Consider the following 15,944-nt stretch of genomic DNA (forward strand, 5'->3'; position numbering starts at 1 on the left):
GTGGTTTTTTAACTTTTATTGTACGGATAAAAATAATTTCGCTAGAAAAATTACCTCATAATGTCCATTACTTTTGAAACCACAAGATCTGAGAAGGTATGATGTATATTGTTAAACTACTAAAAAATAAATAATAAAACTAAATTTATTTGTGGGGCTTGGCCTCAAGAACTGCATGCAGATTTTGGACCTAACTAACCTGCTGACAGTGTAGTTGAGACTTCCACAAGTTTTTTTTTTTTTTTTTTTAACTTTGGAAAGCAAGGTATGAGAAGGGGATTTAGTTTCTCTATTAGGCAGAGGCATGTCAAAACTTGTTTCTTTTTCTAAAGCGTACAAGTTGCCAAGAGAACCATGGACTTTTATGAACACGTTCTAGAAGAGACTTGTTTTTGAATGCTCGTTTCGGTCACGTTCCTGCCCTGGGCCAGCAGTCCCGCCCGGCTGGCTCCGGGCGTGGTAGAGGTCAGCGGCTCCGGCCTTGGTGCTGGGTCTCGTGTAGCTCCAGGGCGCTCTGGCCACACTGGGCGGATCCTCCCTTTCCGGGCTCGAATAGTTTTGTTTTGGATCTTAGCTCCCTGTCAAGGAAAGGCACCCTGTTGACCAAAGGTTTCCCAGTCTCCTCCGGTGGCCAGCCGCCAAGTTTCCTCCATCTCAGGGGGTCCAGTCTTTGCTCTGTTCGAGATCCTCGAAGGCCTGGGAAGAGAACCAGGAGGGGAGAAGTGGGCAGGGCCCTTCTCTGTCTCCGGGCCGGAGCCCATTGCGCGGCAAAGGGCGCGGGCAGTCTCCGGGTGACTCCTCAGGGACCCAGTTCTTCATCATTCCCAAGAGAATACTCAATCTGGCCGCGCCAGGCTGAGCAAAGGGCGACCAAACCCGGGCAAGGGTCCGAGGCGCATGCGCGCTCCGAGGTCGCGGCGTCTAGGAGTTTGCCGCCGCGGCGGCCGCTAGGTGGCGCATGCGCCCTGGAGGGTGCGGGCCGGTCTTTGGGAAGAAGGCGGCGGCCGCGGCGAAAGGCGGGGGCGCCGTGGGGGCCGGGTCCGTGTTTACACAGCGGCGGGCCGGTGCGGACGCGGAACCCCGCGCGGCGGCGGCACGATGGTCATGGCGCATTTCGTCGAGAATTTTTGGGTAAGCGCGGGATGCTGGAAACAAGTGTGGGTTTCGGAGTCTGAGGCTTTCGGCGCCCGACCTCGGCCTGCGTGCGCTTCGGGCGGTGGCGGCGGCGGCTTCTCCGGTAGGGCGAGCGTCTTCGGACCGCTGCTTCCCGGGTCCCGCCTGGCTGAGATCCGGCGGGCGACGGGTCGCTGGCCGGTGGGGACCGCCAGGCTCGCAGCCTTCCTGAGCGTGGGGACTGTCAGTGGGGCCCGGGAGCCGCGGCTGGGACACAGAGGGGCCGACCGCTGGCGGGGCCGGGACAAAGCGCCGGATGGGGCGGGAGACGGGAGCCGGGGTGTGCGCGGTGCTCGGACGCGGAGGACGGGCCCGGCACGGAGCCTTGCGCGCGCGCCGGGGAGCGCCAGGGCTCGTTGCCTTCCCGCTCCGCAGGCCCGCGTCTGAGCGCGTCAGCCCCCCACCGTATCCACACGCAAGCCAATGCGGGGCTGGGCTGGATCCACACTTCCTCTTGGCCTCGCAGTTCTGCTTGGATTGTGGGTCTGTGCCCGGGACTTTGCCTCTAGGCCTGTTCACAAAGCTCACGAAAGTTGAATTTAATGTAAATGAACTCTCTGGGCTTAAATGCATGGAGATTTCCCTTAGCCCTCTTTCCTCCCCTCCCTCATTCTTTCCATATATCTCAACTTAGTATTAGTTTCTTCTTTGAGAATGACTTCTCTGTCTCCCCGTGCTGTATTTTTCTGCAGTTATTGTTTGCTGTAATGGGCAGTAAGTACACAGTTCAGCCATGTACAAGAACGAAACATGTTTACTCAGGTATTTTGAGTGAATCTTATTTTAATGATCTGACAGTTGCAAGTACTTTAATTCTATTTTGGCCAAGATAGAAATGTTTCAAAGAGTAATATCTCAGTTTGCAAGGAGGGTATGTTAAATTCTTAATTCTAAGGGTCTCAAGCATAGATTTGTTTAGTAATCAAATCAATTATAGTTACTTGTCATGAATGTTCCTTGTTTTCCACACACTGCATACATACTAAACATTACTTTTAAAACTACTTTATTTAGATACAATTCACATTCCAAACAGTGCACCTATTTAAAGTGTACAGTTCAATGCTTTTTCATATTTTCATAGAGTTGTACAGACCATCACTACAATTGATTTTAGAAGAATTTTATCAGAAGAAACACTTTACCCATTAGCATTTACTTGTGATTTTCCCCATGTCCTGCTCTAGGCAAATGATCTACTCTTTGCCTGTCTAGGTTTGTTTGTTCTTCACCTATCATATAAATGGGACCATTGTGACTGACTTCTTTCACTTAGCATAATGTTTTGAAGGTTCCTCCATAAATTGTATTAGTGCTTAATTATTTTTTATGGCCAGATAATTTTACATTTTACTATCCATCAGTGATGGACATTTGGTTTTCACTTTGGTGATTATGAATAATGCTGCCATGAACATTTTTTGTGCAAGTTTTTGTGTGAACATATGTTTTCATTTCTTTTGGGAATGGAATGGCTGGGTCATATGGTAACTCTATATTTAACATTTTAAGGGACTGCCAAACTTTTCCAAACTGACTGCAGCATTTTACAATCCCACCAGCAATGTCTCAGGGTTCCAGTTTTTCACATGGTTATCCACACTTGTTATCTTTTTAGTTATAATGGAGAGAGGTGAAGTAGCATCTCATTGTGGTTTTGGTTTGCATTTCTCTATGGCTAATGACATTTAGCATCTTTTCATGTGCTTATTTCCATTTTTGTATGTTCTTTGGAGAATTGCCTGTTTACATCCTAATCAAGTTGTCTCTTTGTTATTTGGTTGTATAAGTTCTTTTTATATTCTGGATACACATTTTTTTTAATCAGATATATTTTTAAATTTTGTTTTAGTTGTAGATGGACACAATATTTTCATTTAATCATTTTATGTGGTGTTGAGGATCAACCCAGCGCCCCACACCTGTGAGGCAAGCGCTCTGCCACTGAGCCTAAACCCCAGCCCCAGATATATGTTTTGAAAGTATTTTTCCCATTCTGTGGACTATCTTGATAAACAGCCTTTGCAGCACATAATTTTAATTTTGATGAAATCTTGGTAAGTTCTGATTTATTTACTTTTCTATCACCTGTGCTTTTGTTGTTGTATCTAAGAAGCCTTTGCTTAATTCAAAATTTACTCCTGGGTTTTCTTTGTAAGCATTTTATAGTTTTAGGTCATTTTAGGTATGTGATTCATTGGAAGTTAAATTTTGTGTGTGGTGCAAGGAATGGGTACAACTTAAGTTTTTGCATGTAGATACCCAATTCCAGCACCATTTGTTGAAAAGTCTCTCTTTTTTTCTCTATTAAATGGCACTCTTGTGAAACATCGCTTTAGTATAGATGTATATGTTTACTTTTGTATTTCTTTTTTTTTAAAGAGAGAGGGGAGAGAGAGAGAGAGAGAGAGAGAATTTTTAATATTTATTTTTTAGTTCTCGGCGGACACAACATCTTTGTTGGTATGTGGTGCTGAGGATCGAACCCGGGCCGCACGCATGCCAGGCGAGCGCGCTACGGCTTGAGCCACATCCCCAGCCCTACTTTTGTATTTTTAATTTTATTTTGTTGTTTATCCTTATACCAGCCACTACCACAGTGTTTTGACTACTATAACTTAGTATAATAAGTTTGGGGTTAGGAAATGAAAGTATTCTGGTTTTTTTTTTCTTCTTTTTTTTTAAGATTATTTTGTCTATACTAAATCCCTTGCATTTCTATATGAATTTTAGGACTAGCCTGTCAATTTTACAGTGGCAGTTTAGGAATACCTTTTTTTTTTTTTTAATCCCCCTATGCATTTATTTGTTTATTTTTTAAGTTAAAGGCAAATTCATCAACCAGGGTCCTTACTTTTAGAGTTCTGACCTTGGAGATCCCGACATTCTAGGCATATTACTATTATATGGGGGTGGGGGGAGACAGACAGTCAGACACACACACACACACAACACACACACACATAGAGACAGCTATCAATGCTGTTTCCTGGCCTTTGTAGGAGAAGCACATCCCTTCTCACTGAAATCTTTGTGGTTTATTGTGTAGGAAAAGACAGGGAAAATTCCCCCAGCCCACCCCACCTTTTTTGCTATGATGGGGATTAACCAGGACCTCATGCATGCTATCATTGAGCTGAATCTCCAACTCTAAAAACAGTTTTTTTTTTTTTTTTTTTTTTGTATTAGGGATTGAATGCAGGGACACTTAACCACTGAGACATATCTCTAGCCCTTTTTATTTATTTATTTATTTATTTTTTTTGAGACAGGATCTTGCTAAGTTGCTTAGGGCCTTGCTAGTTACTGAGGCTGGCTTTGAACTTGTGATCCTTCTGTCTCAGCCCCCTGAGTTGCTGGATTACAAATGTGAGCCACCATACCTGGCCTGGAAACACTTTCTAAATATATGATTGTTTAAAACATTGTTCTTTTTAATGTTTTGCGTATTTTTGATGCATTAATGTTTTTTAAGTTTGCTAACATAGTTTCAATTGTATTTTTAACATTTTAAAGTTATATTTTGTTTTCTGTTAATTAAGTTTTGAACATAGCCTTGTTTGTGGCTATTTAAAAAAACATTTTTCTATGCTGAAAATTGAACCCAGGGCCTAATGCATGCTATGCAAGCATTCTACCACTCTACACTCCAGCCCAGTTTGTAGCTATTTTCTGAATATTTTTGTAATATTTTTGATGTCCCCTGTTTGTCCCTATTAGGAATGTGAATAAACGTGAATATCTGAAATCTAGAGAGAAAATGAAAATGTAATTTGTTTTAGTCTTTGCCTGTTTTCATTGTTGAAAACAAATAGTAAAATAGACTGCATTTCATTTTATTTCCCATTCTGAAATTGGGGCTGGAAGCTCAAAATTGGAGCTTGAAAAGCTTTAGAGGAATCTGAATGAGCTAGGAAAATCTAGGAACTAACTAAATAACCAGCTTCTGGGAATTTGATAGTAGTCTGTTTAAAAAAACTTAAAAATTTACATAGTTCAGGGTCATTTATGAAATAATTCCTTAAAATTGAGAATTTACAGCATCAATTTCATTCTTCCACTTTTAAAGTGGCATTACATTTTTTAAGAAATATTTTTCTTTAGTTGTAGATGGACACAATGACTTTATTTTTAATTTATTTATTTTTATGTGATGCTGAGGATCGAACCCAGTGCCTCACATATGCTAGACGAGCTCTACTACTGAGCTACAACCCCAGCCCAAATTTTTTGTAAATTTTTTAGTGTGAGGTAAGGGGAACCTTTTAAGTTTTAGGTTTCTAACCAGACAACCTATTGATTGTCTTCACCCTACACATATAAAGGCAAACTTTTTTTTTGTTGTGGTGTTCTGTTAGAAGAAATTTTGAAAGACTGAAACTAAGTTCAAACTTATTTAAAATCAGCACATTCTTCCTTACTCTTTTTTAAAAAATTTTTTTTGAAGTTGTAGATGGACAGAATGCCCTTATTTTATTTTATTTTTTAATTTTTATGTGATGCTGAGGATTGAACCCAGTGCCTCACACATGCTAGGCAAGCGCTCTGCTACTGTGCTATAGCCCCAGCCCTCTTCCTTACTCTTTGTAGTTTTTCTTAACCAAAACTATCTGCTAAATTAAAAATTCCTTTACTTAATACCAGACTTTGAAGAAAAAAAAAGGTATTCAAAACTTCCTGCATAGCAGGTGTTTTATTGCTGATAAGTCAGTTGCCATGAAGTCTAGTGCTATTGATAATCGAGCTGAAATGTTTCTCTTTTATTAAAATTGGACAGCAAAAGTAGTTTTGATACCAGAAATCCACACCATTGCCTTTAATGTATAAAAGCAATTGTTAACCCTTCAAAAGATTATGTGTAAACTTTCAAGGGTTATTAACTGATATTACAGTGAAGTAACTCTGTATTTAGTGCCTTTCTCAAAGAATTGAATACTAGTTTACAATATTTCTGAGGTTATATTAATATTGTACTTATAGTAATTAAAATGGCTTAATGATTTTATATAAACCTAGATTAACTCAGTAAAAATATTAAAGGAATGAATTTCATAGCTAATCATTATTTAAAGGAAAAAATAGGCAATATGCTTGAGTTAAATACTTTATAAACTTAATTTTACATAGTAATCCTAGTCTATATATGATGCATTTGCATAAAGACACTCAGTATTCTTTAGTAAATGTCACATTGTAGCAAACTGAAGTTTTTAGTTAGGTGACTTTTTCTAGTCAGCAAAAAATTAACAAGTTATCTCAGGTATTTTTATTATGAAATATGAAATTTTCCTCATTTCCCTTTTTAACCAGTATAGAAGTCTCATTTCATTTGTTTGTTACTTTATGGGTATTGCCAAATTGGAGCACTTGGTTATAGATATCCACAATTTATTCTATCATTACATGGGTAAGCTGGGAGGATGAAAATGGTTTTGAAAAATCTGGAATTGCTATTAATAGGATTTTGAAATGCAAAACATTATTTTATATATATGTGTGTGTGTGTGTGTGTGTGTGTGTGTGTGTGTATATATAATTTTATTATAAGGTACCAGGGATTGAACTCAGGGGCACTTAACCACTGAGCGACATTTTATTTAGAGGTAGGGTCTTACTGAGTTGCTTAGAGCCTCTCTTGAGTTGCTGAGGCTGGCTTTGAATTTATAGTCTACCTGCGTCAGCCTCCCAAACTGCTGGGATTACAGGTGTGTGCTACCATGCCTGGAGCAAAACATTATTATATTTTTGCTTTACTATCTGGTTTGAATTTAGTATTTTAAATGAGACATTGATACACATGTTCTTTGGGGTTATTTATCCATATGAAATTTTTAAAATATATATCTTTAGAAAATTAGTCGAGATGACCAGACGAATGCAGAATATAGGTAGTCTTTTTATTACTTAAGATTTCCCAATATCAGGGACTGGGGCTGTAGCTCAGTGGAAGAGCACTTGCCTTGCACATGTGAGGCCCTGGGTTTGATCCCCAGCACCACATATAAATAAATAAATAAGAAGATATTAAAAAAAGAGAAAAAATTGCCAAATACTGCAGTTTGGGATATCTGGTTAGGATGCTATCCCATCAGGTGGTATACTAAAACTAAGTACAAATGCACACAGGTATATGCATTTACAGTTAACAGATCTGCAAGTCATTTTACATGGTTAATTTTTAAAAGGTACAAAAGGGAATATAGTGTAAAATCTCCTGCCATCAAGATCTCCGTAAAGGAAGTCACTGTTATCAATTTCTTAATAGCTTTCCATAGATAATCTATGTATAAGCAAATAACATTCACCAAAAAATGAAACAAGTATAATTGTATAACTGTTAGCTAGTTAGCCATGCCCAAATAATCTTCACTGCAACAAACTATGAAAATACAGACTATAGATTCATCTTATTTGTTTCCATTAGTCTTGACAAGTAGACATTCTAAAGTCAAAGAATTTTAGACTTCACTAAATTTTACTGTGAGACCCTTAGGGGTGGTTTGTTTGTTTTGTATTTTTGTCTAAATTTTAAAATAAATTTGGAAGTAAAAAATCAATAATGAGTCTGCATAAAGAAGGAGTTTTGAATATTGATATTGGAAAGGATAAAAATTTGATGTTTTTTATAGTCCTGCCCATTAAGTCTTAGACATTCTAATCCTTTCAGAACTACTTAAATTATTTAGGCAAAGGATGGGAAAATCCTGCACATTTGATTAATATAAGCTATTTGAAAGTAGTTTTTCAACTCATGGGACTATCTCTTGAAATTATCCTCTTGATATCATAATTCTAAAACAGTTTACAGAAGCACCCTTAGAAATCCAAATGGAAATGTGGTGCCATTGGGATTTATAAAGGAAAGGGAATAAGGGTTTGGTTTTCAGTTTTCTAAGTGTGGAAGAATTAAAGGATATTAGAGTTGGAAGAATTTTAGTATTAGTCTTGTCCACAAAGTAAGCATAAATTGGCCAGATGTGGGAGAAACAAAAAGACTAGCACAGCCGCTGCTAGATTTACATCATTGGGTAGGGTTCTAGAGAATGTTGCTAGAATGGCCAGAGTCAACAAAGATGAAATTGGGATGTGACTAGTGAACTGTGTGTTGAAATTGAGAAGATATTTATGCTCCTTCATGGAATTGAAGGAATAAAAGTATGGAATCTATGACAAGAATGTTTGCTTGATTTTAGAGAAAAGGGGAACGTATAACATAATTAAAGCAAGTTGGTGGTGATTGGTTTTAAACCCAAGGAATGAGAGTTTTCCGTTGGTTGAAACAAATACTTAAGTACAATTTTCTTTTTAATTAATCTATTGCTACTGATAGGTAAAACACAAAAAAAGTATAGAATAAGAATTACCTATAGCCTCTCCCTTTAACCTTATCATTTTCTTTAGAAATGGAAAAATCATCATCACTTATACTATATAGTTCTGTGTCTTGATACTTTTTAAAAAATATTTTTAGTCATACGAGGTAGATGGACACAATATCTTTATTTTTTTTTACGTGGTGCTGAGAATTGAACCTTGGTGCCTCACATGTTCTAGGCAAGTGCTCTACCACTGAGCCATAACCTAGCCCTATATTTTGATACTTTTAAATGATACTATCATCAAGCATTTTTCTCATATGATTAGCTTTTTGGAAAATTTTCAGTGACTCCATAGGTTTCCATGAAATGGATAGGCTGTTATTTTTGATTCCCTTTTGGATACTTAGATTCTGCCCATTTTTTCCCAATAATGAATTATGAGGACTAGAGTTAAGTACTGATGTGAACAAGGTGCTAGCTTTAGAAAATGCTCTTCTGTTTCCTGGAAGAATGAAGAGTTGAGAAAGCTGAAATTAATTTCTTTTCATTTTGAAAGTAATAATAACTACTTTGTTTATAGAATAGTACAGAAAATTCAGAATCTAAATTTAAAAAATGATCTCACCACTGCTTGCTTCTGCTGTTTTTTCTGAACCCTATATGTATCTATTTAGATAGCTTTAAGGATTTAAATGGAAGAGATGAGTTATAATTAAAAAGATTAGGGAGGAGTAACCTAGGGGTGAGAAAAGCAGTGTTTTAAAAATGTAATTTCTTTCCTTTGGTCAACCAACAAATGTGAGTCACTTTTGTACCTTCAGCAAATAGTTCTGACTGCTGAAAACTGCTTGTTCTACATATTTTAATTACTATTTTTCAGCTTTAACAATATCTTGCTAGTGGCTCTGAAGAATACTTTTAGAGATCCTGACTGAAAATTTCAGTATGTAACAAAATGTTGACTAGAAGAGGTTATAACTTGTGATGTCATGTTTATTTAGAGAAAAACTGTTTTCATATGTTGTATCCTCCTCTTAACAATTTTCAAGGCAAAAATGGCATGGGAGGACTGTCATTGTAGATTTGTTGAATTCCCCTCAAAAGGATCTTTAAAGGTTCTTTACTAGAAGGGCTGATCTAAGAAAAAATATCTTTAGACAGTTAAATGTTTCATGATGTTTTTCAGACAATACTGGATAAAGTGACAACATGTATTAGCTCATTAGGTACCGAGTTTCTAATTCTGTGAGTATTCCAACAGAATTGACATAGGTATATTAAAATAGGTTGGTTATCCTGATCTAGAGTGTATGTATCCTTTATTATCATTAAAAATGAAAAATACAGATTGTTCTATAAATAGAACACTGATACAATATAGTATCTTTTACATATGTAAGCCATCCTATAAATAGGACATTGGGCAAATATGATACCTGAGATGCTGGGACAAATGGGTGTTATATTTTGTAGTGACTTGTCCAAAATTATCTAATAAATGTCAGTAAGAGCTGTAGTAACAGGAAAATGTAGATAGGGCAGGAAATGATGATATTTCTTTATTTTTCATTTTTCTTTATAAATTTATTTGTTTATTCTAATTAGGTATATATGATAGCTGGATGCATTTTGATTCATTGAACACAAATGCAGCACAATTTTTCATTTCTCTAGTTGTACACCATGTAGCATCACACCATATGTGCAGTCACACATGTACCAAGGGTAATGATGTCCATCTTATTCCACCATCTTTTGGTGTATCTTAAAAGTATCCTTTCTTTGGGTTTCACCTAAAGCTTTTTCGAGAAACCGAGTCACTTGACTGCTTCTTTTAGGCATCTGAACTTGACCCTATGACCCTGACTTGAGCTTAGCCCAAAGTGATCCTTTCTGCCATCTTTCACATATGTACTCTATGATCTTGCGCTGGGCATGCCCAGAAATGTGTCCACTGTCATTCCAGTTGAACTGTGCCTCGAACTGAGCATGCTCAGAAATGTGCCTGCTCACCCCATGTATGCTTTCGTAAATAAATGTGCATTAGCTCCCTAATAGAATCCCCATGCTTCCTTTCCTCAGGGAGAGCATAGCTTTACAGACAACTGGTGCTCACTGCAGGTCATATAAGTCTTTCTGCATTCTTTTATCTTCTGATTGTGCTCATTAGATTCATGACCACTAATTGGAGAACCCAATGCTTTTGGTTACATTTTTATGACTTGATAGCTCATTTAAAGATATCTTTTTAAAACGAGAGCCTTCTTGGTATGGCTTGCCTAGAAGTCCCAGCTCTTCAAGAGGCTGAGGTAGGAGCTTACAGTGTACTGTGGATCAGTAGTGGGATCCTGTCTGTGAACAGCCGCTGTACTCCAGCCTGGGCAGCACCCTGAGGCCACTTACCATCCTTAAAAATAACGAAAAATGTAAATTAGATGACTTTGTCCTCTTTAAAACCTTCTGCCCTGCCTGATAGGATGGCACATGTCTAGAATTCCAGCAAATTGAGAGGCTGAGTCAGAAGGATCGCATGCTGGAGACTGGCCTTGCCAACTTAGTGAGACCCAAATTGAGGCTGGTCTCAAACTTGTGATTCTCCTGCCTCATCCTCCTCAGTAGCTGGGATTGGATGGTTACCTCAGCACTTGGCTCTTATTCCCTTTTTAATATATGCTCCACCAGGTTCCAGGTTTGCAGACATCCATGGCCCAAATGGCAGTATTTATCTTTCTTTCTCTTTGAGTCTTTTGGTCAACAGTCACTGCCTAGGAAAGGAAATTTGCCATCTTGTTTGATGCAAAGTCCTTATTTGTCTATGGTATCTGAAAGGAAAGCGAGGAACCTGGAGATGGTGAGTGAGAAATCAAAGACCAAGACCAGGTAGAGATACACAGGAGAGTTTATTTGACAGAGCATACAAATAAAGGCACATCTCTCATAGATGGAGAGAGTCCCAGTTATTTATTTTTGAGGGGATTTGGATGTAAGGATGGTTTAGGCATATTACTGATGATGTTTTATTGGAGGCATCTATTTATCCTTCTCTCACCCTTCCAAAAGTTTTTTTTTTAAGTTGTAGATGGACACAATATCTTGATTTTATTTATTTATTTTTATGTGGATTGAACGCAGTGCCTCACACGTGCTAGGCAAGTGCTCCACTACTGAACCACAACCCCAGCCCTCCAAAAGCTTTTTTTTTTAAATTAAAAAGGAGGGGGCTGGGGTTGTAGCTCAGCGATAGAGCACTCGCCCAGCACGTGTGAGGCGCTGGGTTCGATCCTCAGCACCACATAACAATAAATAAAATAAAGATATTAGAAAAAAAAATAAAAAGGAAATTTAGTGAATCCATCATTTGAACTCATTATACAGTATACAGTTTATCTTCCTTTTCCAGTTTTTTAAAAAAGTCTAAAACTAAACCTTCTTTAAAAAAATCTTTTTTAGTTGTAGATGGACATACAATATCTTTGTTTACTAATTTACTTTTTTATGTGGTGCTGAAGCTCTAATCCAGTGCCTTACATTTGCAAGGCAAGCACTCTAGCACTGAGTTATGGCCTCAGCCCTCCAATTCTTACAGTTATCAAAAGTGAAGCATATCCAGGTTTTATTTTTAGTATTTAACTTACTGTTGACCTTAAAAAGTTTGTTGAAGGACAAGTTTCAAAATCCTTTTTTCTTAAAGAATAAATATGCTAGATTATTATATGTATTTATTTTAAAGTATAAAGTTGTTATCAAATTAAATAAAAAATGTCTTTGGGTTTCAAGAGGTAGACCTAACGACTTATTTAAATGTTTTAATTAGAAATTTCAAGGATGCCTCACTTGTGACTTCTGTATTAGACTGGAAAAAACTTAAACATTTAAAAAATATTTTTAGTTGTAGATGGACACAATACCTTTATTTATTTTTATGTGGTGCTGAGGATCAAACCCAGTGCCTCACACATGCTAAGCAAATGTTCTACCACTGAGCTGCAACCCCAACCCAAATTTAAACATTTTTAATGACTTATTTATAACTTATCTTTTTAGCTAAATTTTAGTTTAGTTGTTAATACAAGTGCAAAAATGATATGTTAACATAATATCATTCTCATATTAAAAGTAACATCTTGCCTGTGCAAAAAGGAATCTGGATTGATGTACATCAAACTGTTAACTGAAATCATCTTAATTAGAGCAGGAAGAGGAAAAAGATAGGTACCAAGAAATTTGTTCTTTTTTTAAATTTTTTTTTTTTTAGTTGTAGATGGACACAATACCTTTATTTTTAGTTTATTTTTATGTGGTGCTAGGGATCAAACACAGTGCCTTACATGCTAGGCAAGCACTCTGCCACTGAGCCACAATCCCGGACCCAAGAAATTTGTTCTTTTAAAGGGCTTACATGATTCTGAATTTATAATCTTCCAAGGATGCTGAAATTACTATTCCTTTTTTTTCTTTTTCATGTTAAAAATCATTTACAGAGATTTTGATTGTTTAGTGTTGGGGACTGTGAACCTAGGACCTTATGCATGGTAAGCGAGTGCTATAGCATTGAGCTTCACTCCCAACCCAATTTGCAAAGATGTTTAATACTCGTTTGTATTAGATTATAATAAGATTTGATTTACCCCAGGTCATAACTAGTGGACATTCAATCAGAGTACTACTTTTTGTAAAATGCTTTTGTGATCAACTGATAAGAGATCCCATCTAAGTTTGAACCTTCATTGTAATTTTCTTCTTTGGACCAGCAAAGGTATTGATAGCTGTTTTTGCCAGTTAATAATAAAAATTGCTCTGCAAGAATTTTTTGATTAAGAAGGATAAGCTGAATTCTTCCAGAGTTTTGTTAGCTCTTAACACAAGAACTTAGGAAGGGAAACATATAAAAAACGTGTATTCACTTTTTAAAAATAATTTTATTGAGGTATTTTTTTATATGCCTTATAATTCACTCCTTGAACATGTACAATTCAGACTTGGGGTTGGAGCTCAGTGGTAGAGCCTGTGTTGGATCCCCAGTAATACAATAGAAATAGAAATAGAATTCAGTTCATTATTTTTTGGTAATATTCATTGATATGTGCAGCCATCATCAAATACAATTTTAGAGCATTTTCATCACTTTAAGGAGAAACCTCGGGCTGGGGATGTGGCTCAAGCGGTAGCGCGCTCGCCTGGCATGCGTGCGGCCCGGGTTCGATCCTCAGCACCACATACCAACAAAGATGTTGTGTCCGCCGAGAACTAAAAAATAAATATTAAAAAAAAAAAGGAGAAACCTCTGTAACCTTTATCATTCATCCCCTACCTTATTTTCCTACCTTCAAGCAATCCATTTCTCTATTTTCTGTCTATGTATATTTCCCTGTTCTGCACTTTGATATGAATGAAATTGTAATAGTATGTGGTCTTTTGACAACTGTATCTTTCACTTAGTGTAATGTTTTCCAAGTTTCCTCAGTGTTGGAGAATGTAACAATACTTTATCCTCCACATTCCCCCCCCCCCTTTTTTTGGTACCAGGCGTTGAACCCAGCAACCGTTGAGCCACATCCTCAGCTCTTTTATTTCATTTTATTTTAAAAATTTTTTTGAGATAGGGTCTTTCTAAATTAGCTACGGCCTCGCTAATTTGTTGAGGCTGGCCTTGAACTTGTGATCTGCCTGCCTCAGCCTCTCAAATTGCTGGGACTACAGGTGTGTACCACTGCACCTGACCTACTTCATTCTTTTTTATGACCCAATAATATTCCATTGTATGGGTATATCACTTTGTTTTTATCTGTTCATCAGTTGATGGACATTTGGATTATTTCCACTATTTAGTTATTGTGAATAATACTGCTACAAATATTCATGTACAAATTTCTTTGTGGACATGTATGTGCTTAATTCACAAGTACTGATCAAATTAACAAATAAGCCAGCTGAAAATAAGCTTGATGGGTACTGATGTACATACCTACACTTAAAAATGTAGCCACTTGGGTGTGGGTTTCTTTTGGGGGGACAACAAAATATTATAAAATTGATTTTGAAATATATGTGTATTTAATATACTGTCATCTCTTATTCAGGCTTTACAGTAAGTTTTTGACATGTTGACAGTAAAACCTAGGTTCTTTGTTAATCACCTCAACTTCGAAGTTTTTTTTTTAAGTTGTAGATAAAATACCTTTATTTTATTTATTTATGTGTTGCTTAGGATAGAACCCAGTGCCCCATGCATGCAAGGCAAGTGCTCTACCACTGAGCCACACCCCAGCCCTGAAGTTTTTAATAAAAGGATATATATATGCATGCAAATATATTTATCTGTATGGAGATATATATGTGTGTGTCTATATATGTATGTAATATCTAAATAACATTCATTTGAAGTATTTAAGTTATTGCTTAATTTATTTCAAAGAAAATGTTCATGATCAATAAATATCTGTTAATAAGTTTGTGAAATTGTATTAGAGAAAAGGAATGCCCCTTCTACTGGGAATTCCTGAATAATATGCTATCTGGATATCTGAATTTCTTAATAAATAACTTACTTCTTCAAGGGCTTCTTAATCAGAATACAGATTCTGAAGGTAATTTAATTTTCTTGTGTGCTCAGTAGTCTGACTCACTGTATTTTTTGACCTGGACATGAATGAATTTCAAAATAGAAGAAATAACAAATGGATTTGTAATCAGGCAAGGTGTTTATGTGTAGTCATTAGTGCCTTTGAAGGAGGTTCCTTGTGCATCATGATCCCTATTAGGAAAAATGTTCTTTCTAAGTTAAGAACTGAGGGGCTGGGTTTGTGGCTCAGTGGTAGAGTGCTTGGCTAGCATGTGTGAGGCACTGGGTTCAATCCTCAGCACCACATAAAAACAAATAAATAAATGATGTTATTTTAGAAAATCCCTAAGTTAAAAAAACAAAACAAAACTGAGGAGTGGAGTAGCTAATATTGTTTCCTAAGGTATATTACTGTTATTATATTAATTTTACTCTATTGAATACTAAATTTACTAAATTTTACTTAATATCAATAAAATAGTAAAATTTAGTACATTTGGCACTGAAGAAAAATAAACCTGTTAAAGAGAGTTGTTTATTTTATTAGTGGTCTTTTATTTCACAGATTAAATTGACATTTCTCATGTTTTCTTTGTCGTGATTTACTAATTTAGTATTTATACAATTACGCAGCAATAAAGTGTAGTGATCTGATTATGTTATTCTAATTAGTTGAAAGATTTTCTAGGAAAATGTAGTGATCTGATTCTATTATTCTAATTAGTTGAAGACTAAGAAAATAGCCTGTTTCTTCTCTTTTCTTAAAATTTTATTCTTTTCAAGCTCTCTCAAGTTTACTAAAGGGTTTAGAATAGGAATTGTAAAGTATTTGTTTTTCTGGTGTCTAATGCTTATATGATGAAAAAATACTATGGCATCTTGACTCAGGT

General features: G+C 36.7%; 1 protein-coding gene across 1 annotated transcript in view; it reads left to right on the top strand.

The window, feature by feature from the left end:
* The first annotated feature begins 960 nt into the window (after window positions 1–960).
* FCHO2 (FCH and mu domain containing endocytic adaptor 2) overlaps window positions 961–15,944 on the top strand; it is a 135,698-nt gene continuing 120,714 nt past the window's right edge. Inside the window, exon 1 of the mRNA XM_081285988.1 lies at window positions 961–1,131. Coding sequence (XP_081142114.1) covers window positions 1,099–1,131 — 33 coding nt within the window. The 5' untranslated portion in view covers window positions 961–1,098. The remainder of the gene's footprint in view (window positions 1,132–15,944) is intronic.

Source organism: Spermophilus citellus, assembly GCF_964194105.1.
Source record: "Spermophilus citellus genome assembly, chromosome: 1".
In the NCBI taxonomy this organism is placed as follows: domain Eukaryota; kingdom Metazoa; phylum Chordata; class Mammalia; order Rodentia; family Sciuridae; genus Spermophilus; species Spermophilus citellus.